General features: G+C 38.3%; 3 protein-coding genes across 3 annotated transcripts; all 3 read right to left on the reverse strand.

Moving 5' to 3' along the window:
- Positions 1–737: 737 nt before the first annotated feature.
- LOC133068248 (putative olfactory receptor 10D4) lies at positions 738–1,676 on the reverse strand. Its single transcript, XM_061159443.1, has one exon. It carries the CDS (start codon positions 1,674–1,676, stop codon positions 738–740), a length of 939 nt encoding a protein of 312 aa, XP_061015426.1.
- An 8,456-nt stretch (positions 1,677–10,132) lies between these two features.
- On the reverse strand, positions 10,133–11,062 carry LOC133067061 (putative olfactory receptor 10D4). Its single transcript, XM_061158311.1, has one exon. It carries the CDS (start codon positions 11,060–11,062, stop codon positions 10,133–10,135), a length of 930 nt encoding a protein of 309 aa, XP_061014294.1.
- A 2,450-nt stretch (positions 11,063–13,512) lies between these two features.
- On the reverse strand, positions 13,513–14,442 carry LOC133067072 (olfactory receptor 10D3-like). The gene has a single exon (XM_061158313.1). The coding sequence runs from the start codon at positions 14,419–14,421 to the stop codon at positions 13,513–13,515; it is 909 nt and encodes a 302-aa protein (XP_061014296.1). The 5' UTR covers positions 14,422–14,442.
- Between the last annotated feature and the right edge of the window lie 10,538 nt (positions 14,443–24,980).

The raw sequence follows: 24,980 nt of genomic DNA on the forward strand, positions 1-24,980 counted from the left end.
TCTTTGATTTAATGAAGAAAATCTGCATTCATACTACAGAATTCAAACCACGGTCAGAAAGAGCAGATACACTGACCTAAGTCTAGAGGATCTATGAAAATACATGTCACTATATAGATATATTAGCACATTTCTGGTTTCTGAAATGTAACTGAATTTCTTTATATCAGACTTCAGTATATAACAGTGATCACAATATAGATGACGAAGTGATAAATTTAATGGAATGAATTGAGTAGACAATAGATTTTTTTTTTGGACAAATTTAAAATACTCCATGCAAATTGAAAAGAAGTTGCTGGAAGAGGTAAGCATGTGTGCTCTAATTATGACAATACAGAGGCAACTTTATTAGCACAAAGTTAAAACCCTTGCATTCACATCCAAGCTCAGCAAATTTCTATCTCTGAGACACTGCAGGAGTGTCTTAACCTCTCGGCGCCTTAATACACCCCTCTGTATACCGGGATAATAATATCTACTCCATATGAAAATTCTCATAATAACATATGGCAGTATTTATAAAGTGCATAGAATAGTACCTGGCACATGGTAAGTGCCATAAAGATATTCTTGAATACAAATTTATATAAATATATATATGTTAATAACAAAAAAGTCCATTCAACCTATTTATCCCAAATGCCACTTAGCCATTCACCCCAGCTGGTTTCAGAGACCACATGCCCCATATAAATGCAAGGCAAATCTGTAAGCACAGATAATGACATAGTACTTTATGTTACACAAGGATGTACTCCTTGGATTAGTGCTTTTCTCAGAGCCAACTTCACATCCTTGTTTCTCAAGCTGTATATCAAAGGATTCAGGGAAGGGTTAACAATATTATTGAACAACGGAACCACAGAATCCAGCCAAGGGCTGGAGGCAGGCCGGAGATAAATAAGGATCACGGGTCCATAGAAGAGCAGGACGGAAGTCAGGTGGGCACTGCAGGTGGAGAAGGCTCTGTGCCTGCCTTCTGAGGAGCTGATTCTCAATATAGAGATAAAGATGCGAATGTAAGAAGTGAGGACAAGAAGGAAACACAGGAGTGCCACAACACCTACGTTGGTGACACTCACCCTGTGAGCTAGAGAGGTGTCTGCACAGGCCAGGGGCAGCACCACCGGGATGTCACAGAAGAAATTGCCCACCTCCGTGGGGCCACAGTAGGGTAACGTAAACACAAGAAATGTGAGGACAGACGCATGCACACTGCTCCCCACCCAGGTGCTCAGAGTCAAGATGGCGCACACCCCGGGGCTCATGATGACCGTGTACCGCAAGGGGTGACAGATGGCGGCGAAGCGGTCACAGGCCATCACGGTGTACAGGAAACACTCCGTGCAGCCCAGGAAGTGATAAAAGAAGAGCTGGCAGGCGCAGCCCTGGTAAGAGATGGTCCGGCTTTGCCCCAGTAGGTAGAGCATCATTTTGGGGGAACTCACGGAAGGGAAAAAGATGTCAAACACTGACAGGTTGCCCAGGAAGAAGTACATGGGGGTGTGGAGGTTGGAGGAAGTGAGGATGGCCAGGAGAATGAGCAGGTTCCCCACAAGAGTGAGCAGGTAGAAGGTGAGGAAGAAGACAAAGAGCGCGTGTTCCAGCCCCCGTGTGTGAGGGATTCCCATGAGGAGGAACTCGGTTACTGGCGTGTGATTCCTCATCTTCATATCTAGTCACACCTGGAAGATCAGACAGTGGTCTCACTGAGATGGGCTTTCCCCAAAACACTAATACCTGCACAGGATCCACGGGAAAGGGATAATATCTATATATTGTACATTAAAAACCTCTAGACGCGAGTCAGTCCAGTCCTTACTAAGTAATGAGTGACATTCAGCCATTTATTTGTCATTTGTTTCCTCAGAAGGATAAGAGATGACACAACAGGCAGAATAGACTAGAAAGCAGAGAATAAATCCTACACTTGGATTTATCTGAGTTTCAATTGCAAATCTACTCCCCACTCTGTAACCCTGGACAATTTTGAAAAATAATCTCTAAATCTCCTCTGTGTCCATGTTCATGGTATAATATATCTTATGATTCTTATGAGAATTAAAGCTTTAATATATAGATAGATAGATAGATAGATAGATAGATAGATAGATAAAGTCCCCAATGTAATGACTGCTCTTATTCTTGTTTAAAAATTCACTCAAGATGCTTATATTCTGATTCAATGCACTTTTACTCCACATGGAGTTTCTCTTCGGCTGACCTGCTCCTACAGCAGTTTGGAATCACCTATTGATTAAAATGATTCACGGAAATGTCTTCTACATCATCAACAGAAACAATGGAAAACTAAGAACTGTCTGGTAGGAATACACTGAGACAAGATGGAAATGATAATACTTAATTACGAAAAGGAATCGGCACTTAGCAATAATAAAAACTGCTATCTTATTTCAATGTAACATTCAGCCTCTCAATAGAAATTATGTCTGCAATATGACAACAAATGTCATCCCGATGAAGGTTTTTAAGGTTCAGCATCATTAATTAGGGAATATATTAAGAAAATCCATGGAATCTGCTAAGTCAGTATCAGTCCAAACTCAAATAGACCTAATTCCCATCCTCTCTCACCTGCCTAGGATATGTATAACCCATCAGATGAGGAGAAGAGAGTGTTCCAGAAAGAAGGCACCTACAGATGAAAGGGAAAGAGTGGACATGGGCTCGAATCCAGGCTCCACATCCACCCTCCTGTTTCCTTTCCTTTAGATGCTGTGGAACATGAGGGCCAGACTCTGAAACCAGAGAAGTTGAACACCCCTCTTTGTCACATTCAGTCACTCAGGCCAACAGTGCGTCTGGTCCCTGATAAAAGCAGAGGCATCCATTCCCTGAAGAGACAATAGATGTCTTGTGTGTTCCTTTGGGCCCCACTCCCCATGTGGGATGTCTGTATAACAGAGGAAGCAATTAGAGTGGAGACTTTCTGCTCCTTCCTTCTGCCCACTGTCTCTATCTCATTAATTCTTAGATGAAAATGTAATTACCTTAAAAAGTGAGAAAAACGCTAGTCACTCAGTCATGTCTGACTCTTTGCAACCCTATGGACTATAGCCCCTCAGGCTCTTCTGTCCATGGGATTCTCCAGGCAAGAATACTGGAGTGAGTTGCTATTCACTTCTCCAGGGGATCTTCCTGAATCAGGGATCGAACCCTGGTCTCACAGATAGCAGACAGATTCTTTACCATCTGAGGCACCAAAAGCACTTAATTACTTTCAATTTTCAAACCCCTTAGATTAACAATAACACTTGGGCATTTTTATCTAGTGGAAAGCCACCCACTGCATTCAGATTTTTGAAATTTCCCAGTGATCCTGTGTTTGGAAGAACTACTGCTGCTGCTAAGTCACTTCAGTCATGTCCGACTCTGTGCGACCCCTTAGACGGCAGCCCACCAGGCTCCACCATCCCTGGGATTCTCCAGGCAAGAACACTGGAGTGGGTTGCCATTTCCTTCTCCAATGCATGAAAGTGAAAAGCGAAAGTGAAGTCGCTCAGTCGTGTCCAACTCTTCGCGACCCCATGGACTGCAGCCCACCAGGTTCCTCTGCCCATGGGATTTTCCAGGCAAGAGTACTGGAGTGTGTTGCCATTGCCTAATCCTTGGAAGAACTAGGTTTAAGAAAAAAGTTGAGGATTAGGAAAGGAACCACTTATAGAAATAAGGCAACAATCCCATTTGGTGTCAACAAAACTGCTTTTTTCTGTAATTAGTTGTATAGTTCCCCAATATCACTTTCTCAACTGCTTCAATTAATATCTTATCCTTTTCTAAAAACTCTGTTTTTCATTTTCATTTTAAGATCACTACTAGTCTTTATATTAGCATTCTTTAACTACGGTGGGTATGTGCATGCCAAGTCGCTTCAGTCCTGTCTGTCTCTTTGTGACCCCACGGATTGTAGCCCACCAGTCTTTTCTGTCCATGGGATTTTCCAGGCAAGAATACTGGAGTAGTTGCCATGCCCTCCTCCAGGGCATCTTTCCAACCCCGGAATCGAACCCATGTCTCTTACCTCTCCTGCATTGGCCGGCGGGTTCTTTACCACTGTTGCCACCTGGGAAGCCTTTAAGTACTGTGACTTGGTTCAATTTATGTTTTAAGAATCAGTCTACTGACTGCTGTGTAGACAAAGGATCAGAACAGACAAAGGTAGAATTAGGTAGGGCTGTGAGCACACTAGGCTTCCCCGGTTGCTCAATGGTAAAGATTCCGCCTGCAATGCAGGAGCCGCAGGAGACACAGATTCAGTCCCTGGGTGGGGAAGATCCCCTGGAGAAGGAAATGGCATCCCATTCCAGTGTTCTAGCCTGGAGAATCCCCATGGGTAGAGGAGCCTGGCAGGCTACAGTCCATGGGGTAGCAAAGAGATGGACACGACTGGAGTGACAGCACGCACGTGAGCATGTTATTTTTAATGGCCATTCAGAGAAGGAAATGACAACCCACTCCAGTGTTCTTGCCTGGAGAATCCCAGGGACAGAGGAGCCTGGTGGGCTGCCGTCTATGGGGTCACACAGAGTCAGACAAGACTGAAGCGACTTAGCAGCAGCAGCAGCAGTGAAATAAGCACATGGATCTACTTAAAATGTTATAGCTAAGATTCCTTTGATATAATACGAAATGCACAAAAGTGGCAATGCTTTAAGTGTTTACAACATTCTAATCATCATTGTCTTTTTTTCATGCTAAGGAATTCAGAAGAAACTTCTGTCTCTATGGTTTTGAAATCACAATTACTTCTTACTGAGAATATCCTACTTTTCTTTTTTAGCCAAACTCTTCAAGGACTCTTTATTTCATCCTTGCACCAATCATATGAGTAGACATCATTTTCTTTTCAAAGATAAAAATAAGGCTGGAAAAGTTTAAATAATTATCAAATTTCACTCCAAAAGTCAATCACAGAACTTGGATTTGAGTGTCAGCCTGTCATTTAAAACTTATGTCCATTGCTAACAAAATGGAATGAATAATTTTAGTCTTAATTTTAAAGGTAAATATATTATAGTCTTATATTTCTACTCATTTTCTTATTCGTTCCTTTTGTTTTCAAAATGAAGGTGATGAATGAAATCATCATAAAAGCTTAAAATTTTTTGACAAGCAATGATTTCTTTAATATTTTAAACAGTTTTATGGAGATATAATGTCTATGCCATAAAATACCTACTTAAAGTTACAACTCAATGAGAATATATTTACAAAGAATATGTACTTACAGAGATATGCAACCATCACCACAGGCTAATTTTAGAACTTTTCCTTCATATTAAAAAGAAGTGTCCATTTCCAGTCATTTCCATCGATATCCCAAACTCTAGGCAACTATTAATCTATTTTTGGTCTCTATGAATTTGCCCTTTTTGATTATGTTTTACAAGTGTAGTCACAAATTATGTGTTCTTTTTGTCTGGTATCTTTCACCGAATATGTTTTTGAGATTGCCCTCTGCTGTTGCATGTATCAGTATTTTTAAAGTTCCTTCATTTTGGTGAGCAATATTTTATCATATGGATATTTTTATGTCCTGAATGATAAAGTAAGATTCCAACTTTATTCCTAGTACCTGCAGACCCCTAAAAGATTATTGGTGTAACGAGAAATATTTTGCATATCTCAAAATCATCATCACGAATATCCAGTAGAAACTGAATTATTTTGGATTGTCACATATTAAACAGTTCAGAATGTCAATTCTGAATTTATATATATATTATAGTCACAGTTTTTATTATTTTGCTTCAGCTTGTCATGTCAACTTCTTTACTATGAAAATCAGTGCTGTATTAATGAAAATCAGACCAGCTCCGAAATATTTTGTAATTAGTAATGTGCCCTACTCTTCCTTTTTCAACTGCCCTTTCTATAAATTGAGTATTTTACTTTGCATCTAAGTAATAAAAAGAATTCTTCAAGGAGTTTATGTATTTCATAATCAGTATCCCTATGACTCATTAAAACACATGCATTAGGAGAAGACATAAACCACAGTGAGCCTTATATGTACTATCTCATTTCAACTTTCAGAAATGCTATTCTTGGCAAAATCACAAGAAATAAAAGAACAGATAACCTAATAGCACCCAATTTTACTGTTCTTTATTTTGTGTTATTCCTAAATTTTCCATATCATTAATTTATTCAATAAATTTGTCACCCAGACAGATTAAATTAGCTTCACAATACATTCACTTTCAAAACACTTATACATATATACATATATATGAAATTTATGAATTTATGAACATATGACTTATACATGAGTAAGAGTATATAAATTTGCAAGGACAAATAAAACACCATATTTACTAGCATGTATGAGTTAGTAGGTTAACATTCTTTTCCAAACAGTAAAATTTTACATTCAAAGCAAAATACTCTCTTAGGAGACTGTTAGTGAGTGCAAAGTTAAAGCAGTGTCAACTATATGATTATAACCAAGGGTTCTCCTACTACAATAATTTGCCACACTTTTCATTACTGTATCAGTATACTTGTCAAACAATCTGAAATGCCTTTGTCAGCTGGTATTCTCTCTCCCATGGACACTAGAGATACACTATCCATTTGTTCAACAGCTTTATGAAGGCACAAGCTACATATCATAAAAATCAACTCTTGTTAAAAACACAATTTAATTATTTTTTTAAATTTACAGAGTCATGCAAACATTGTCAAAATTCTGATCATTTCCATCACCCAAAAGTTTCCCTGGGGTCAATTTGCAATTAATTCCCATTCCCACTCCCCTCCCCAGGAAGCTAACCACTAATTTACTCTTTGTCTCTGTAAACTTGTCTTTTCTAGGCATTTCATACATATGGAATGATACAACATGTGTTCTTTGAACCTGGCTTCTTTCCCTTAGCGTAATGCTGTTGAGGTTCATCCATGCTATATCACACAAAAATAGTTTGTCGGAGACTTTTTCTTGCCAATAGTATTCCATAGCATAAATACATTATATTTAGTTTATCCTTTCACTAGACATTCAAGACATTTCTACTTTTGAGTATTATGAGTAACACTCCTATGAACAATCACATGAAAATCTCCCTATGTATCCACTTCCTTTTCATCTACTATCCAAGACTGTATATTTTTTTCTGAGATTTTGATCAAATCATCATAATATCTTCTGATATCAGTGATAAGCCTCATAAAATCAAACTAAATTGTAGAACGTTTTTGTAGACATCCAATCCCGTCCGTCAAATGTTTATTCTCATTATGTTCTATTTCAAGCGATGCTATTTTCCTGAGTCTTAGTTCAGCCTACTGTGGGTGCTCTATATGCACAGTGTACATAAGGACATATCTAATAGCTTTCAGAATTGAGGTTTTTCAAAATAACTTAAAGGCACAACAATTCTTCAGAAATCTAAATATCTCTCTTCGAAATGGTAGCTCTCACTGTGCTGAAAGTCAAGCTGCTCCCTACCCTTCCCCTATGTTACTTTACATACTACAGCGGCAGATATAGAAGGGCACCTCCATGCCTATCGTGTTTGCTAACAGTTGGGCTCTCAGGCCACCATGTGGTTTGAGAACTGATAATCCATCTACTGCTAGTGTAGGGTATATGACCCATGTCAACACAGAAGAAAAAGGGAAATCTAAAATAAATGCTTGAGGGAAAATTATCTAGAGACAGAACAAAAGAGATATCAACTGTATTCACTGGGTGTGGGGGTGGGGGAGATGAAGAAACATTATTTGGCCACAGATCTAAGCTTTCAAAAAAAAATGTTACAGGACCTTCGTGGTGGCACAGTTGTAGAGTCCACTTGCCAATGCAGGAGACACAGTTTCGATCCCCGGCCCAGCAAGATTCCACATGCTGCAGAGCAGCTGGGCTCGTGGGCCACAACTGAAAATGATCCAAATACATTCCGTCTATAGGAGACACAGTTCAGAATAGAAAGATATAAATAAAAAGAAAATAAAAGCATAGAAAAAGAGATGTCATGCTAACATCCACCACAGGGAAGCTGAAGTGGCAGGACTAAGACAAAACAGACTTTAAAACAAAAAATGTTACTAGAGATAAAAGGGAACATTTTATAATGATAAAAGGGTTGATCTATTATGAAAATAGAACAATTGTAAACATATATGTATTTAATAACATGTAGTGACCTTAGAAAACCAAAGTAACTAGGGAAATTCAGGCCCCATAAGAAGTTCGTGGTTCAATGAAAAAGACTCCCATCTGCCAATGCAGGAGACATGCGATCTATCCCTGGGTTTGGAAGATGGCCTGGAGGAGGAAATGGCAACCCAGTCCCGTATTCTTGCCCAGGAAATCCCGTGGACAGAGGAGCCTGGCAGGCTGTAGTTCATGGGGTCGCAAAAGAGTCGGACACGACTTAACAACTAAACAACAGCAAAGATAAGAAGTGGAAAAAAAAACCAAAAACCAGAACCTACTACTGTTTGAACCTTGAAAACATTATGCTAAGTTAAGAAGACAGTCACAAAAAAATAAGCATTATAGGATTCTATTTATATAAAATCTCAAGAACAAGCAAATCTGTAGATACAGAAAGTAGATTAAGTTGCTTACAGCTAAAGGTGATAGGGGTAATAAGAAGATGATAGCTACAAGGTATAGGATACCTTTTTCTGATGGTAAAAATGTTTTAAAATTGGCCATAGTGATGGTTGCATAGATCTGTGAATATAATAAAAAAAAACATTGACTTCTACACTTTAAATGGGTGAACTATTTGGGCCATGAATTATCTCAGTAAAATTAGTTTAAAAATTGTGGCAATTGAAATTACTTGATACACTATTAAAATAAGAAAAGATTTTATATATATATACATATATATATATATATACAACTGTATAAATATACATATATAGATAGGTATATTCATGATGTACATTTAGATTACATCATTATAAACAGGAAGTCAGAAGTTTTAGTTCCAATTTAGTCATTAATGAGAGAGATAGGAGAAATGTCAGAATGTTAATGATGATTATCATTTTTGTGGTAGGGTTAATTTGTAATTTCTAGTCACTTTACTTTTTTACAGTTTTCCTATTTTCTTCAAACCTATTTATTTACATGAGGAAAAAGAAGATTATTATTGCTGAAGTGCTAGGAATTTTGGAACTCACACTCAGTCTTTGATTTAATGGAAGAAAATCTGCAATCACTGTTACAGAATTAAAACTACTGTTGTTAAGAACACATACTTCCCTAAGACTAGAGGATCTATGAAACACATACTAGTAGGTATGTGGATATCATCTGGTTTCTGAAATGTAACCAAAATTCTTTATATCAGACTTAGGTACATAACACTCCTCACAACATAGATGAAAAAAGTGATGAAAATTATGGAATGGAACAAACTGAATAGACTACAGATTTTTTTTTTAATTGGAGAATGCTTCATGTAAGTTGAAAAGAAGTTCCTAGAAAAGTGGGCATTTGTGCTATACTTCTGACAATACAAAGCTTTCCACGTGGCACAGTGGTAAAGAATCCTCCTGCCAATGCAAGAGATGCAACAGACCCGGGATCAATCCCTGGGTTGGGAAGATCCCCTGGAGTAGGAAATTGCAACCCACTCCAGCATTCTTGCCTGGAAACATCCATGGATGGAAGAGCCTGGTGGGCTATGGTCCATGGGGTCGCAAAGAGTCAGACATGACAGGATACCCACACACACTTTTCTGACAATACAGAGGAAGCATTATTAGCACAAAGTTAAAACCCTAGCAGCCACAGTCCTACCTAGCTCAGCAACCTTCTATCTCTGTGATACTGCAAAAGTCTCTTAACCTTCCAGTGCCTTCATATCCTCCTCTGTAAATTGGGATAATACCTACTCCACGTGATAATTATCCTAATAACATATATCAGTAGTTATAAAGTGCATAGAGGAGTGCTTAGCCCATGATAAGTGCTGTAAAAGATTTTGCTCAATAAAAATTATATAAATATATACATGCTAATCACACACACAAAAAAATCCATTCAAATTGTTTAGCAGTCACACCAACGCTAAGACACTAGTCATCCCCGATAAACACAAGGCAAATTTATAAGCACAGGTACTGATGGAAAAGCTTACACTCCTCAGGTATGTACTCCCTGGATTAGTGCTTTCCTCAGAGCCAACTTCACATCCTTGTTTCTCAAGCTGTATATCAAAGGATTCAGGGAAGGGTTAACAATATTATTCAACACCTGAACCATAGAATCCAACCACGGGCTGGAGGCAGGCTGGAGATAAATGAGGACCACAGGTCCATAGAAGAGCAGGACGGAAGTCAGGTGGGCACCGCAGGTGGAGAAGGCTCTGTGCCTGCCTTCTGAGGAGCTGATTCTCAATATAGAGATAACGATGCGAGTGTAAGAAGTGAGGACAAGAAGGAAACACAGGAGTGCCACAACACCTACGTTGGTGACACTCACCCTGTGAGCTAGAGAGGTGTCTGCACAGGCCAGGGGCAGCACCACCGGGATGTCACAGAAGAAATTGCCCACCTCCGTGGGGCCACAGTAGGGTAACGTAAACACAAGAAATGTGAGGACAGACGCATGCACACTGCTCCCCACCCAGGTGCTCAGAGTCAAGATGGCGCACACCCCGGGGCTCATGATGACCGTGTACCGCAAGGGGTGACAGATGGCGGCGAAGCGGTCACAGGCCATCACGGTGTACAGGAAACACTCCGTGCAGCCCAGGAAGTGATAAAAGAAGAGCTGGCAGGCGCAGCCCTGGTAAGAGATGGTCCGGCTTTGCCCCAGTAGGTAGAGCATCATTTGGGGGGAACTCACGGAAGGGAAAAAGATGTCAAACACTGACAGGTTGCCCAGGAAGAAGTACATGGGGGTGTGGAGGTTGGAGGAAGTGAGGATGGCCAGGAGAATGAGCAGGTTCCCCACAAGAGTGAGCAGGTAGAAGGTGAGGAAGAAGACAAAGAGCGCGTGTTCCAGCCCCTGTGTGTGAGGGATTCCCGTGAGGAGGAACTCGGTTACTGGTGTGTGATTCCTCATCTTCATATCTAGTCACACCTGGAAGATCAGACAGTGGTCTCACTGAGATGGGCTTTCCCCAAAACACTAATGCCTGCACAGGATCCACGGGAAAGGGATACTATCTATATATTGTACATTAAAAACCTCTAGACGGGAGTCAGTCCAGTTTTCACTAATTAACGTGCAAGTCACTTTTCATCTGTGTCCTCTGAAGGATAATAGATAACACAAGAGGCAGAATATAGCAGAGGGCAGAGGATAAATCATGCCCTTGGATTTATCTGAGTTTAAATGCACACTCAGTGATTTTGGACAATTTTGCAAAAGTATCCAAATCTCCTTGGTATCTGGTTAATAGTTAAATAATATGATTCTTATGAGGAATAACGCTTTAATGTATATAAAATCCCTAATATAATGGCTGCAACTGCCCACTCTCATTAGAAAATTCCCTCAAGGTACTAATATTCTGATTTCAGTGCTCCTTTACTCCACATATCACTTGGCTTTAGCTGACTTGTGCCTACAGCACTTTGGAATCACCTGTTGATTAAAATTATTCACAAAAATGCTTTCTCCATCATCAGCTAGAACAACGGACAACTAAGAACCATCTAGTGGAAATAGAGTGAAACAGGATGGAAATGATAATATTTAATGCAGGGAAAAAGCAACAGGCACCTAGCAATAATAAAAATAGCTATCTTACTTCAACGTAACATTCAATCTCTCAGTAGGAATTATGTCTGCAATATGACAATATATGCCATCCCGATGAAGGTTTTTAAGACTCAGAGTCATTAACTAGGGAATATCTTAAGACAATCCATGAAGTCAACTAAGTCAATTTTAGCCCAAACTCCAATTAGAGCCAATTCCCATCTTCTCTCACCTGCCCATGGTGTGTTTAACCCATTAGATGGAGAGAGAGCATTCTAGAAAGAAGGAACCTACAGATGGAAGGGAAAGAGTGGACTTGGCTAAAATCCAGGCTCCACATCCACCCTCCTGCTTTCTTTCCTTTAAATGTTGTGAAAAACAGAAGGCCAGGCTCTGAAACCAGGGAAGATGAATGCACCTCTTGGTCAGATTCAGCCAGTCAGAACTGAAAATCTAAACCAACATTTCCTGTGGTCCCTAAGAAAAGAAGCATCAGTTCCCTGAGGAGAGAACTTGGTATATTCCTTTGGGACCCACTCTCTCCCCATGTGGGACAGCTATACAACAGAGAGCAATTTATCAGAGACTTTCCCCTCCTTCATTTTTTCTCCCCAGTGTCTCCACTTTATTAATTTTTAAACAACAAATAATATTCAGAAAGCAAGATGTAAGGATAGCTATAATTATATAGAATTTATGATACCTCAGTACTTTTTATAAGCCAGTAACCATTCAGTTCTAGATTCAGACTGTCTGGGAGTAAAAATTTCTCTGACCTTAGTTACTTCACCTATGAAAGGAGGATATGTATGTCTATGTATCTATGCGTTAGGATTTTGTGAGTTAAAGTAGTCAATACGTGTAAAGTGTATCATATACATTGAACTATTTTAAGTGTTAGCTCTTATTCTAGATGTTTGGGTGGATAAATCTAAATAGATAATCAACCTAAAACTCATTTGATTAAAGATTAAAATTTAAATGTTGAAAGATTCAAAAACAAGTAAGTTATATTGCTAGTGGTTCAGTTTTATTTATTTATTTTTTTGTTGTTGTTGTTCAATTTTAACTAATTACAGATCTATTAGATTTTTAGGAAATGGACCAAACCTATAATGAATAGAGAATGCTGGCTCAGAGAGACTTTCCTCTGCCAATTTACAGAAATCCAGTCTCCCATTTTATAAGAATAGATTAATGGCCAACTTCTCACTTGAGACATATGAGTAGAATTTTCATGCCAAATTTCTCTGATGGCCAAAAGCATAAAGCTCCAAATAGGATTGTTTTGTACTGAGAAGACATGATTAAAGCCATAGAAGTTATAAACCAAGTTTAAACTTAAATTTACCAAACTGTGCAATTCTACTTTAAAATTTCATACCTTGTTGACCTGCTTTTATTAAATGGCCAGAAAGAGATTGTAAGAGAATAGAGTAAGGCATATATTTTGGGAAAGAAGGAAGGAAGCCAGTCCATGTTCTCCAGAACCTTGCTTCTTTATGGTAATCAATCAAAACATAGTTCCCATGAGAACAGACTGTGTAAAGCAGAAAAGATACACTGTTTTGGCAAATTAAAACAGAGAAAGACTGAGTTAATCTGAAAAGCTTCCTTGAAGTGGTACATCGTGGCTCAGTCCACCAATCCCCAACCACATGACTTAGGACTCCCAAGAGATGTCACATAGCATCTTCACCCAGCTCACTATTTCGGCAGCAATCCTGTTGTACAAGCAGTGTATCTGAAGCAACTCCTCAAAGAATTTCAGAGAGGAACTGCCACCATACCTTGTGCCCCAGAACGTGGACCACTTAAGTTAATACTTTCCTCAGAGCCAGCTTCACATCTTTGTTTCTCAAGGTGTAAATCAAAGGATTAAGGGAAGGGGTGACAATATTATTTAACACTTGGATAACAGAGTCTAACCAGTGGCTGGAGTCAGGCCAAAGATAGATGAGCATCACAGGCCCATAGAACAAGATGATTGAAATCAGGTGGGCACTGCAGGTTGAAAAAGCTCGGCGCCTGCCTTCGGAGGATCTGATTTTGAAAATGGAAAAGATGATGCAACCATAGGAAGTAAAAATAAGGATAAGACATGTAAGAGTCACAAAATCCACATTAGTGAAGCTTACCATCTGAGCTAGAGAGGTGTCTGCACAGGCCAGGGGTAGCACCTCTGGGATGTCACAGAAGAAATTGTCCACCTCATTGGGGCCACAGTAGGGTAACTTAAAGACAAGAAATGTGAGGATACTTCCATGTAGGCAGCCACCCAGCCAAGAGCCCACTGTCAAGGTGGTACACACTCTAGGGTTCATGATAACCATGTATCGCAAAGGATGACAAATAGCCACAAACCGGTCATAGGCCATCACAGTGTACAGGAAACACTCGGTACCACCCAGGAAGTGGTAAAAGAAGAGCTGGGAGGCACAGCCCTGGTAAGAGATGGTCTGGCTTTGGCCCATTAGGTAGAGCATCATTTTGGGGGAACTCACTGAAGGGAAAAATATGTCAAACACTGACAGGTTGCCCAGGAAGAAATACATGGGGGTGTGGAGGTTGGAAGAAACCAGAATGGTGAGGAAGATGAGCAGGTTTCCCAGTAAAGTGAAAAGATAGAACATCAAAAACAGGATGAATAGCAAGTTCTCCAGCCCTCCAGTGTTAGGAATTCCCAGCAATATGAACTCTGACACGGAAGTGTAGTTCTGCATGTTTATGCACCAGGCAGTCCTGGAAAAGAAAGCATTCATGATATAAGACCACAAATAACTGAGAAAATATCTTCCTAGTAGAGTTATTTCTCAAGCAGTGGCTGTGAGCAAAAAGCATCAAAGAGGAAAAGGAAATCAGTAATAAATCCAGGCCTGCAGCTAAATAATGTTTATATTTGGCCTCGGTATTTTTCATATGCAAAATTACATAGGATAATTTATCTCTATAGTTGACAAATCTCGCAGTAATCCACACTTATTATAGGTTTTAAGTAGTTTCTCCCAATCCAGTTTATCATCACACAGACTGGTATATTACAGAAGCATCTTCTCCAAGGAAAATTTGGAATCAGATGGCAAACTTGTTTTGTATTGTAAGCCAAGTCATAATTAGTTGCTCAATAGACCAACTGAGCTTGTCTAGTGGCCCAGCTAGTAAAGAATTTGCCTGCAAATCAGGAGGCCCTGGTTTGATTCCTAGGTCAGGAAGATCGCCTGGAGACGGGATAGGCTACCCACTGCAGTATTCTTGGGCTTCCCAGGTGGCTCAACTGGTAAAGAATCGGCCTGCAGTGCAGGAGACGTGGGTTTGATCCCTGGGTTGGGAAGATCCCCTGGAGAAGTGCGTGGCAACCAACTCCAGTATTCTTGCCTAGAGAATCCCAAGGAAAGAGGATCTTCGTGGGCTACAGTCCATGGGTCGCAAAGAGTCAGACATGACTGAGCGACTAAGCACAGCAAAGCGATAGACCAACTATCCAAGTATATGCATATAAAAATGTGAACCTAAACAGAAATTATACTCACTTACCTATTTATTTTTACTTTCAGCAATAGTGTTTTCCATTGTTTAGCATTTACATTCAAGAAAAGATATACAATTCATATTTATAACATGCTCACACACACACAGGAATTACACCAAGTCTAGAAGAAAGCCTCGTGTAAGTAACAGAAATAATATTGCATCCCACCAGAAATATGTCCCTCCTCAGGAAGACTTTATTTCTATACTACAGATCTCATACATGTAAGTTCCAATGACATTATTATTTTTTAACTTCATTAATTAATGTCAGTCAGATAAACCAAAAGATCCTCAATTATTTTTTCTGAAGGCCCAATATCTTCTTTTGTTCCTTTGAATCAAATTTTATGTTAGCCCTCCACATGTTGTCACTTGGATATAACTTATTTTTCTCTGCCTGTGATCATTATTTGCTCATAGGAAATAATCTGATAGATCTATTAATATTAATTTATAAATTGCTAATCTCTTACCATTTCCTACATTGTTTCAATTTTATAAGAATAAAGGCTTATAGCCATACAAGAAAAAAAGCTCAATAAATAGAATTTATGGCAAAGAATGAAGAAATGAGAAAGTAGGAGCTCTTCAGAATAGTCTTGAAATCAATCTATAGAGCTAGGGCCCTGTATAAAGCTTGTCCTGCACAAAACGTTTGAGTAGATTGTGATTCTGGCAAAAATACAAACAGGAAAGCAAAAAAACTCCTTTCCAGCACAACATATAATATACATATTGACTTTAAACCTCAACAATTAATTTAATCTCACAAACATTAATTTTCTATCCACCTGCTAGAAATATAAAGATGAATAAAAGAAAGTGTTAGCCCCTAAAGAACTTACTCTAATAGAAAACTGGTTTTTAACTCTGACCCTGACTCTATCATTTTCTACCTCTGGGCCGTAGGAAACTCACTTAACCTATCTGAGTCTCAACTCTTACAAAAGAATAGTGGATAATCATATTTTCTGCCTGATAAAGTCTTTGTGAGGATTGAATGAGATAACAAAAATAAAATTCCTTGCCCGGTGCTTGGCACTTAGTAGTAAATGTTCAATATCAAAGACTAACCTCATGCATATAAGAAAATGATAATGTAGTTAAAACAAAAGCATTGAAGGTGTGATGAAGATATAATTAGAAATGGAGTTGAAAAGGGATCTGCAAGATTTGAAAAAAAGTAGAGTAAACATAGTCAACTGATCTTTGACAAAAGAGCAAAGGCAATGCAATGAGAAAAAATAGTCTTTTAAAACTAATGATTCCGGAACAACAGGACATCTCTCTCTGACACACATAAATACACAAAATGTATCTAAACATAGACCTTATACTCTCCACAAAAATCAACTCCAAATGAATAACAAACCGGAATGTGAAATGCAAAACTACTGGACTCCTAGATGATAATTTAAGAGAAAATCTAAATGATCTTGGATATGGCAATGAGTTTTTAGATATAGCACCAAAGGCACAATTCATAAGAGAAATAACTGATACACTGAACTTCATTAAAATTAAAAAAAAAAAAAAACTTGTTTTGCCAAAGACACAGCCAAGATAATAAGAAGATAAGCTACAGAATGACAGAAAAATATTTTGTAAAAGACAACATCAGACAAAGGACTAATGTTATGAAGAACTCTTAAGATTCAGCAATAAGAAAATCAACAACCCAATTAAAAATTAGCCCAAAGACCTTAACAGATACCTCACCAAAGAAGACAAATATACAGCTAGAAAATAAGGACATAAAAGGATGTTGCACATTATGTCATCAGGGAAATACAAATTAAAACAAATAGATAACACTACAAACTTAGAATGCCCAAAGTCTAAAACACTGACAATACCAAATACTAGTGAGAATGTGAACTAACAGGAACTCTCATTTCTGGTAGACATGCAAAATGGCAGAGTCAGTTTGTAAGACAGGCAGTTTTTTATGAATCTCAATATATTCTTACCATGATCCAGCAGCCATGGTCCTTGATATTTAAGCAAATATCAAGTTGAAAACATATTTTAACACAAAAGTCTGCATATTGATGTTTATATAAACTTTATGCATAATTGCCAAAACTTGGAAGCAACCAAAATGTCCTTCGGTAGGTGAATGGATAAACTATGGTACATCCTGACAATGGAACATCATTAAGTGCTATAAAGATATGAGCCATCAACCTATACAAAGACATGGAGGAATAATAAGGCTGTATTACTAAGTGAAAGAAGGCTATCTGAAAGAGCTACAACCTTTATCATTCCAACCATATGACATTCTGGAGACAGTAAAAAGATTACTGGTCGGCAGGGAATGGATAGGTGGAACACAAAAGACTTTTAGGTCAGTGAAAATACATTGTATGGAATGGTAGATAGATGCTATTATATATTTGTTCAAATCCATTGAATGGACAAAACTGAAAGTGGACCCCAAAGTAAACTATGGACTTCAGGTAATTATGATGTATCAGGGTAGATTTATCTTTTATAGCAAGTGTACCCTCTTGGTGGGGATGTTTGATAATGGGACAGGCTGTACATGTGTACGGGCCTAGGGTATATGAGAAATCTGTACTGTAAACCAAAAATTCATCTAAAAAAATAAAGCTTTTTTTTAAAAAAGCAAGGAAAAACACACAGGTCAGGAAAAATGTTCTTTTCATCAGACCTTCAACAGAGGATTATGTAAATATCTGGCAGAATTAAAAGATATCTTGTAGGCTAGAGGTGCATAAATTCTCCCTTTACCTGAACTTTATTTGTTTCTAGCTCAACAGTCAAAATCACAAAGGTGTTTGTTCTAAACATGCCATCAGCAAAAGTGTAAATTTTACAAATTACCTTAGATTCACTTTCAAACTTCTCTTTCCTCCTCTGCAGTTAGCACTCAATGCCTTATCTCCATCCAAACCTATTCTCAGGAAAGAATCTGACATACCAGGAAAAAAAATTCTAAGAACAGATAATAACAGAAGATTTTCAAGCAGAAATTTTTACCTCTTAGGGAAACAGAAGAAGGAATTATTTTGCTGCAAAGGAGACTAAACTAGATGTTTTCTTCCAACTCTGAATTCTAAAATTTTATATTATTAACATTTTCTAAATTTTGTGGCTTTCACTATCACCACATTCAAAGATTTTTGCATTTTAACCTTCAGGGTTCAATGACATGAAAGTACGTATGCCTGCTAAAGGAAGTTCTCATATTGATAAAAGGAGCAGATTGATATTGATTAAAAGGGTAGATGTTAAGAGTGGGGATAGTTTTTATTTTTTATGCTAACTGCAAAAGGGAATTCATAAACAAAGAATCTCTGTGCTTCAATCTCATCCACCTTCCTCATACAAACCATTCTCCTACCACATGAGCACATTTATCTCTGAGTCTCTCCCCCTTCATGTCCTTCTCAGTGCTGACTTACTAATGAATCACAGGACTCCACAACATATAAGAATTTTCGTAACTTCATACTTCTCCTTCCTCAGTTGGTTGAACAGGGAAAATGATCAGGACAAATAGAGTTAAAAGCAAGACAGAGAGAGAGAAAAGGAAGAAGCATAGTGTAAGCAGAACAAGAGTTGAATAGAAAGAGGTAAAGTTTTAGACAAACATCAGCTAATGGAAAGCACACCTAACATGGGCAGAGGGATTTTTGTCAAGTTTTTAGGCAAGAGTATGTTTCTAAAGTCAAAAGTCCTTATTGGCGTAAGATGCCATGACATAGAGACAAGGTTCAGCGCCTTGTGCTCTTGAGTCCAAGACACAAAGTTTCCACACTCAGCCCTGTCATATAGTCTGGTCCTGAAATGCTGGGTTTATGATATTTTCAAACTGGAGAGTTTCTGTTGAGACACTATCCCCAGTGGCCCAATCTTAGACTTAAGAATCGTGAATCAGCAAAGGGAGTAATTAGAGGTCCTCTTATCTATACTAACACCCGTTTCCCATTACACATCTCATTATTTCATAATATATTACAGATTCATTGTAAATGTAGCATTACAACTTTATAAACTATCTGGTAAATATTCAAAAGAGTGAGAAAAATACCAGTATCTTTCCTTGACCTTATTTAATATGCTCTTTCCAATCTCTATAACACATAGTTACATTTTCAACTACTTACAATCATACCCTCTATGTAGTTTTGCCTAGTTCCTTTTTAATATTAACTTTTTGATTAATAATTTTTCTTATATCTGTCAAAATAAGCACACATAGTTAGGTAGACAGATGTGTGTGTGTGTTAGCTGCTCAGTCATGTCCAACTCTTTGTGACCCCATGGACTGTAGCTCACCTGGCTCCTCTGTCCATGAGATTTTTCCAGGCAAGAACGCTGGAATGGGTTGCCATTTCCTTCTCCAGGGAATCTTCCCAAGGATCAAAGGATCAAACCTGGGTCTCCTGCATTGCAGGAGGATTCTTTACCAACTGAGCCACCAGGAAAGCCCAAGATAAAGCTTGAGACCCCACATAAGAAATGATTACCCAGGGCTGGATTGGTCACTTTCTATATTGTGGTCTCTATATTAGGAAGTGTAAAAAACTCTAAGAGGGTTTTTAGTAGCCTTATATTTGAGTGTATTATTGGAAAGAGGGCATGTGAAGAGACAACACCAACTATCATGGGGAGGGTGGCTGGAGGAGCTCAGATACATTGAGAAAAACAAATAAGGAAGGTCCTTGGACTGTAGAAGTTTGAGATACTTGGTCAGAAAAAAAGGAGAGATGATAGTAACTCAGTCAGAGAATATGTGTGGGAATGTATACTGGGAATGTATGTGGATTAACATCCTCCTTTAGCCTAACCAGATGACATCAGAATAGAATTTTTTTGCATTTAAGTTTCTGTACCTGAAATTACCCTGAGAACTAGACTTGGATTCTAACAATCAGGTAAAGCCTCCACACAAGTATCTCCTGGGAACACCGAGAAGATCAGAACCAACAAAGGAGAGTAACAGGATGAGTCTTTGGGATCAGAACTTGTTTTTACAAATTAGTTTAGGCATAATCTATAAACAACATAATATACAATACATCATAGTTTTAGAGGAAAAAAAAATGGTTCCCATTTTTCTGTGAAGTAATTGCTCTGGATTTTTTCCTCAAAACTTTCTGTTCAGATATCCCGCCTCAATAATTGCATATTTAGATGTCTCTTTAAAAAAAAAAAAAAAAAAAAAAAGGCTTAGTTTTTTTTAAGTGTAATAAAGCCATTGTAAAATTATGAAGGTAACAGAAAAACATGGGCTTCTCTGGTGGCTCAGACAATAAAGATTATGCCTGTAATTCAGGAGACCTAGGTTTGATCCCTGGGTTAGGAAGATCCCCTGGAGAAGGGAATGGCAACCCACTCCAGTATTCTTGCCTGGAGAATCCCAGGGACAAAAGAGCCTGGGGTGCTGCAGCCCATGGGGTCGCAAAAAGTCGGACGCAACTGAGCAACTGAACTGAAGTGACTGAAATGCAGATGGAGTTATAAGAAAAAGGGGAGAACCAGCAAACTCAAAAGGCACAACATAAGTGAAAACTAAACAAGCGGCCTAATGTTTAAACTGTGCTAAAAGACACAAAGCACAAAATTTACTGTCAGCCATTCTCACTGTGCAGTTCAGTAGTGCTAAGTATATTCACTCTAGTGAGCAGCCAAACTTCACAGGTTTTTCATCTTACAAAAGGAAACTTTATATCCATTAAACTATTTTCCCTTTCCCCAGCCCCTGGCAACCACCATTCTATCTTCTTTTTCTATATTTTGACAACTCTATAAACCTCATATACTTAAATCATACAGAAATCACATAGTATTTGTCTTATTTTGTGACTGCTCATTTCACTTAACATAATCTCTTCAAGTTTCATCCACCTAGTAACATGTGTCAATTTCCCTCCTTGTAAAGATGGGAGTACTATTGCCTGTATTTCAATTATCTATTCATCATTAATGGACTCCTGAATTGCTTCCACCTCCTGCCTATGTGAATAATGCCGTGATGAAGAGCATGCTATAAATATCTACTCAAGACTCTTTGGACATAATTCAGAAGGATAATTGCTAAATCACAGGGCAATTTTATTTTTAAATTTTTTGAGGAACCACCATACTGCTTTCCGTAGTGGCTGCACCACTTTATATCCCCACCAATAATGCACAATGATTCCAACTTCTTCACATTTCTTATCTTTTCCTTTTTTTATTTTCCACTAAGAGCCATTCTAATGGGTGTGAGGTGATTTCTCGTGAATTTGATTTGAATTTCTCTAGTGATAGAGATTGAGCATCTTTTCATATGCTTATTGGACATTTATGTGTCTTTTTTTGGAGAAATGTCTGTTTAAGTCCTTTACCTCCTTTTTGATCAAGATATTTGTTTGTTGTAACTGTTGATGGAGTACAATATTAAAAAGCAATGTGCACACGTGTGTGTACACATTATTTTTTTAAAAATTCTATGTTGGGTGCTGTACTAAAACTTCACATGTAGGAAAGATTTAAACTGCTTTGATTTTTTATAGTACTAAGCAGTAATTATTAGAAGGAGGCAAGTGGTTGGAGTTCATTCATATTCAGCTTTCATACATCTTCAACTTTAATGAGAATATATATTTAAATTAGTGAATATTGTTTTTGTGTATCCTAACTACCGCACGATTGCACTCATCTCACATGCTAGTAAAGTAATGCTCAAAATTCTCCAAACCAGGCTTCAGCAATACGTGAACTGTGAACTTCCAGATGTTCAAGCTGGTTTTAGAAAAGGCAGAGGAACCAGCGATCAAATTGTCAACACCAGCTGGATCATCAAAAAAGCAAGAGAGTTCCAGAAAAACATCTATTTCTGCTTTATTGACTATGCCAAACCCTTTGACTGTGTGGATCACAATAAACTGTGGAAAATTCTTCAAGAGATGGGAATACCCGACCACCTGACCTGCCTCCTGAGAAACCTGTATGCAGGTCAGGAAGCAATAATTAGAACTGGACGATGAACAACAGACTGGCTCCAAATAGGAAAAGGAGTAAGTCAAGGCTGTATATTGTCACCCTGCTTATTTAACTTATATGCAGAGTACATCATGAGAAATGCTGGGCTGGATGAAGCACAAGCTGGAATCAAGATTTCCAGGAGAAATATCAATAACCTCAGATATGCAGATGACACCACCCTTATGGCAGAAAGTGAAGAAGAACTAAAGAGCCTCTTGATGAAAGTGAAAGAGGAGAGTGAAAAAGTTGGCTTAAAGCTTAACATTTAGAAAACTAAGATCATGGCATCTGGTCCCATCACTTCATGGCAAATAGATGGGGAAACAGTGGAAGCAGTGTCAGACTTTTTATTTTGGGGGCTCCAAAATCACTGCAGATGGTGATTGCAGTCACGAAATTAAAAGATGCTTACTCCTTGGGAGGAAAGTTATGACCAACCTAGACAGCATATTAGAAAGCAGAGACATCACTTTATCAACAAAGGTCCGTCTAATCAAGGCTATGGTTTTTCCAGTGGTCATGTATGGTCATGAGAGTAGGACTATAAAGAAAGCTGAGCGCCAAAGAATTGATGCTTTTGAACTGGTGGTGTTGGAGAAGACTCTTGAGAGTCCCTTGGACTACAAGGAGATCCAACCAGTCCATCCTAAAGGAGATCGGTCCTGGGTGTTCATTGGAAGCACTGAAGTTGAAGCTGAAACTCCACTACTTTGGTCACCTGATGCGAAGAGCTGACTCATCTGAAAAGACCCTGATGCTGGGAAAGCTTGAGGGCAGGAGAAAAAGGGGACGACAGAAGATGAGATGGTTGGATGGCATGACTGACTCAATGTACATGAGTTTGGGTAAACTCTGGGAGTTAGTGATGGACAGGGAGGCCTGGTGTGCTGCAGTTCATGGGGTTGCAAAAAGTCGGACACGACTGAGCGACTGAACTGAACTGAGCAAAATTATTTCACTCATGTTTCTGTTTTATGTAAATAAATAGGTAATTACATTTAATTTGAAAGTCTAAGCAGAATCCATTTATTCATGCAACAAACCCACCCACAGCGCCTAGTAGATCACTGGGCCATGTCCTGTGGTATAACAGTGAATAAGACAAACACTATAGAATTTTTCATAGCATAGAAAAAAAAAAATCTACTGAACAAGTTTAAGTGCTGATGTGATAAGTATCTGTCCATAATCTGTATTCAGGCTTTATCAGATCTCATAGCATGTGGGTTTTCCACCAATATCCAGCCTTAATAAGACATCAAACTATAGTAGAATTGCTTAAATACAGCGTATTGTCTAGGATACATCCCCAAAGCATAGGAATTTTTATTGTGATGTTAGATTTTACTGGTCTGGTTAGGAAGGGCCTTGGAACTCTCACACTGCACATCAAACCATTGTCTATGTTTAAATGGGCTTCATTTTGTCCTTTTTGTCTCATGCCTTTTGTAAAGGCAAGAGTGTATTTAATTCGGGGTTGTATTTTTTGTTTTTGATGGTTTCAAGTAAAATGAAAATTTGGGGGAATAAAAATGGAATACAAAATAACCACAAATTAATAAAATGTCATCAAAGCTAAGGGCAGTAAATATTGCTCTCTCTTTCTCCCTAAATTCTGGAGAAAATTGAGAAATAATGATCAACTTGAGTGTTGTTGGAAGCCAACTTGGAAAAATGTCTTGGTGGGAGAACAAGATAATCCTGGTCATTTAACCCAGTAATCAGGACATCTCTTCAAACAACACTGAACAGGAAGGCTTTCCCAGCCCTTTCACACTAAAGAGTAATCTGGGATGTTGTCAGTATGATAGAGCAGGGAAAAAATGACAACAGGAGCTAAGAGGGCTTGGGCTAGACCTGGCTTTACTGTAATTAAATGTGTTATGAATGGCAAGATACTTATTTCTAGATCTCAGTGCCATCATATACAGAAGGATACAATGAGTTGTGGCACAGAATTAATGGAGATAAAAATAAAGTCAACATATAAACACAACCTATGTCCGTGCATATTTTACTAGTTATTTATTGAATGTTCTCTGTGTATCATGAGCTCCAGAGAGAGGTAGTGAGGTTGAATAAATTGCCAAGCAGGTCCTTCAGGGCAGTCATGTGGTAGCGGGATTAAGAGTAAGAGCTATTTAATTAACAAGATCTGAGTGTGAGGTCTGATTTGCCACTTAATGTGCAAATTTGGCTCCATTATTTGAAGCTTCTAATCCTCACAGTTCTGTTTTTTTTAATTGAAACTCCTTTATGGGGATGATATGAAAATTACATAAGATGGTATCTGTGAAATATTCATCACAGATCATATTCTAGCAATTGTGATTAATACTATTGTTAGCAACACGGACAAACTGAAATATGTATAGGTAGAACCGAGGGATGATTACACTCTAAGTGAAGTAAGAAAAGCTAATTTGGCACAGAGATGGCTATTGAAGGATGATTTTTGGATTGCCATAGATCTTTACTACTTTCAATCAGGCAAAATTGGCTGTCTATTACAAGAAATCTGTCTCAAGCTTCTTGCAATTTCCCTTGGATTCCTTCCCCAGGATTAATGCACTGAGAATAGTATGAATTATGAAGTTACTTATGGGGCCTCAGGGTTTATAATTATGCACAAAAATAGAAAATCATATTAGGCAAACTTAATGCTTTAGAGAAAGCATTTTCCATTGATATTATTTGATTATTTATCTGATTACTTATTTGATTGAGTAGGTAGGTGATGTTAAGAGTA

The sequence above is a fragment of the Dama dama genome, chromosome 2 (assembly GCF_033118175.1).
Source record: "Dama dama isolate Ldn47 chromosome 2, ASM3311817v1, whole genome shotgun sequence".
Taxonomy (NCBI): Eukaryota; Metazoa; Chordata; class Mammalia; order Artiodactyla; family Cervidae; genus Dama; species Dama dama.